The 2670-nt window shown below is 38.7% G+C and overlaps 1 protein-coding gene across 1 annotated transcript; it reads right to left on the reverse strand.

The window, feature by feature from the left end:
• Window positions 1–646: 646 nt before the first annotated feature.
• Window positions 647–2457, reverse strand: LOC127979373 (zinc finger BED domain-containing protein 4-like). Its single transcript, XM_052584794.1, has 2 exons — window positions 2019–2457; window positions 647–1638 (listed from the first exon to the last, which is right to left on the reverse strand). The coding sequence occupies exons 1-2, from the start codon at window positions 2254–2256 to the stop codon at window positions 662–664; spliced, it is 1215 nt and encodes a 404-aa protein (XP_052440754.1). The 5' UTR covers window positions 2257–2457; the 3' UTR covers window positions 647–661.
• Window positions 2458–2670: the final 213 nt, after the last annotated feature.

Here is a 2670-nt window from a genome sequence, read left to right on the forward strand (position 1 = left end):
TATTTTTTAGCAAGGACATACAAATGAGGAAAAATCACAGCTCTCTCTTTCCAGTAACTTAGTGGATCATGGGTTCTTGGCAAAAATGCATCTTTTAGGTACTTTTTAACTTCTACTGTGGCATCTGCTGTGGCACTGTGTATCGCCTGGGTTTCATGGATACGACTATCAAAAAGTTCCCATAAACTGTCCTGGGTTTCTGTTGTTAATGTTGTTGTTGATGATGATGCTGATGGGCCTGATGTTGACTGTGGCTCTGAATGAAAGTAAAAACAACAATTAGTTACTAAGTCTAAACTGACAGCATATATGAAGTATAAGTCACATAATTATTCAGATGACATAACTCCATAATGTCAGATGAAGAGTGAAACTGCTTACCAGGAGTTGCTGTGTTTGAACGCATCAGCGAAGCACACTCCAGTGTGATCTGCTTTTCAGCCTCCTGGGCTTTGGCAGGATTTCCAAAACCCACATTTTTGAACCTTGGGTCCAGCAGTGTAGCCAGAGCCAAGGCTCTGAATGACTCGTACCCACCACATCTTGAGTGCAGACCTTCTTGCAGGTATGTGCCTGTTCAAAACACAAGCAAACCATATTGGTTATATTGATAAAAAATAATATGACAGTTGTGGCCAATACATTACATACAGTAGTATGGTCATTGTGGCCTACCTAATTGTGCAGTTGATTCCTGTGCTGATTGGCCTTTTTTCTGCGATAGCTTGTGCTGCAACATCCTGTAAAGTGGTATGAGCTTTGAAGCAGACACTCTCTGTTCCTCTGACAACTCTGTCGTTGCGAGTTTGAAAGGCTGCAGTAGTGACAATGATTCTTGTATAATGTTATACTCAAAACTTGTCAGCGGAGCAGTATCACTGTTTAAATTTGATAGCGCTGCACCCACTGGCTCTCGTTGCTCATACAAGCGCTGCAACATGTCGTAAGTGCTGTTCCATCTTGTGTCCACCTCCTGCATCAGTTTCAGAGCTGGTCTGCCCATCAAGCCCTGCATCTCCACAAGCTTGTCCTTTGCTTTGCAGCTGGATCTAAATAACCCCACTATCTTTCTGGCTTTCTGTCGTATTTCATTGATGAGTGGGGTTTGATCTAGGGCCTTTTTTACAATTAAATTTAAATTGTGGGCAAAACATGGGACATGCCGAAGGTTCAGTAGCTGGGCACTTAAGATCATGTTGGATGCATTATCAGTCACCATACACTGAACTTTGGTGGTTATTCCCCACTCGGCCATTAGCAAAGCTTTAGCCTCCATGAGATGCTGGGCTGTGTGTGTTTGGTAAAACCTCCTTACACCCAGTACAACAGTTGCCAGCTTTGCCTCTGGTGTTATGTAGTGGCAAGTAACACCAAGGTATCCGTCCATATTAATGGAGGACCACATGTCAGCTGTAAGGCTAACAAAATCTGCCTTTTTTAGGTCCTCCATTGTCTTCTCCTTAGAAATGTTGTACCTTTCGGTTACCATCGTTTTAAGTGCCTTCCGGGATGGGAGGACATAGCTTGGATCAAGTTTGTTCACAAAAGCCATGAAACCCTCATCCTCCACGATAGTGAAGGGCTGCAAATCCTTTACCACCATGTCTACAAGAGCCTCATCCAATTCCCTCTGTCTGCCTTTTAAAAGAAAATAAAGATAAAAGATTAAAAGTACTTTCACAAAACTAAATTTCAAGAAAAATAAAAGCTTTTTCAAGTTTGGAAAAGTTTATGCTCAGTGTGCAAAGACAGATCAAATACAATATAAAATTACAACAATTAGGAAAACCAAAATGTTGTCTTCAAGCCTATAAAAATATCTATGTAATACAGTGACTAAGTTTGTGAGATGTTACATTTACATATTCAGAGTGAAGCTGTTTTCAACATGATTGGGAGTTTTGGAAAAGATTGACGTTACGTTGTAAGGCTGGTGGACACAAGCCTAAGTCTATTTAAAACTATGGACTTTCTAAACAGTGTTACATGAAGTACATATTATATCAAACAATGTATACCTTGTTTAGATGGCCCAGCAGTGTCAGTAGCAGGCCTAGGTACAGGGGGAATTTTACCATCCTCTGCACACTGCAAAATGGCAGGATGAGTGCTCCTCAAATGGCGCATCATGGATGATGTATTGTTGAAGTAGGCTAGCTGCCTATCACAATACATACATCTCACTTTATTTGGGGTTTCCAAATGGAAATGCTCCCACACCACAGATTTACGGCATCTCTTCTGTGGAGCCTCCATTTCTATCTATTCTATTAATGTCTATATATATCTATCTATCTATGAATCTATATATTTATGAAAGTATATATATATATATATATGAATCTCTCTCTCTCTCTCTCTCTCTCTATATATATATATTAATATATGAATCTATATATAAATTTATATATCTATGAATCTATCCATCTATATATATATGAATCTATCTAAATTCTATATCTCTAACTACTGTGCTATTTGTCAATATCTAACTTAGCCTATATAAATGTGTCACTATATCTATCCTAACTATCTGTCACTGTCTTTAGTTTATCAGTAAATATATTTAACTTAAATGCAACCTAAATATAACTAACTAAATCGCACTATAAATGTCAATAAATCGTAAACGCTATCTCAAAATCTTTCTCCTCTCACAAAAACCCACGA

The sequence above is a fragment of the Carassius gibelio genome, chromosome B19 (genome assembly GCF_023724105.1).
Source record: "Carassius gibelio isolate Cgi1373 ecotype wild population from Czech Republic chromosome B19, carGib1.2-hapl.c, whole genome shotgun sequence".
In the NCBI taxonomy this organism is placed as follows: domain Eukaryota; kingdom Metazoa; phylum Chordata; class Actinopteri; order Cypriniformes; family Cyprinidae; genus Carassius; species Carassius gibelio.

Bases quoted from the DNA above. Each gene is read 5' to 3' on its own strand.
- LOC127979373 (XM_052584794.1), bottom strand. From the start codon at position 2,256: ATGGAGGCTCCACAGAAGAGATGCCGTAAATCTGTGGTGTGGGAGCAT. The intron at 1,639-2,018 runs GTATACATTGTT...TTCTTTTAAAAG, and splicing joins TGCTGGGCCATCTAAACAAG to GCAGACAGAGGGAATTGGAT.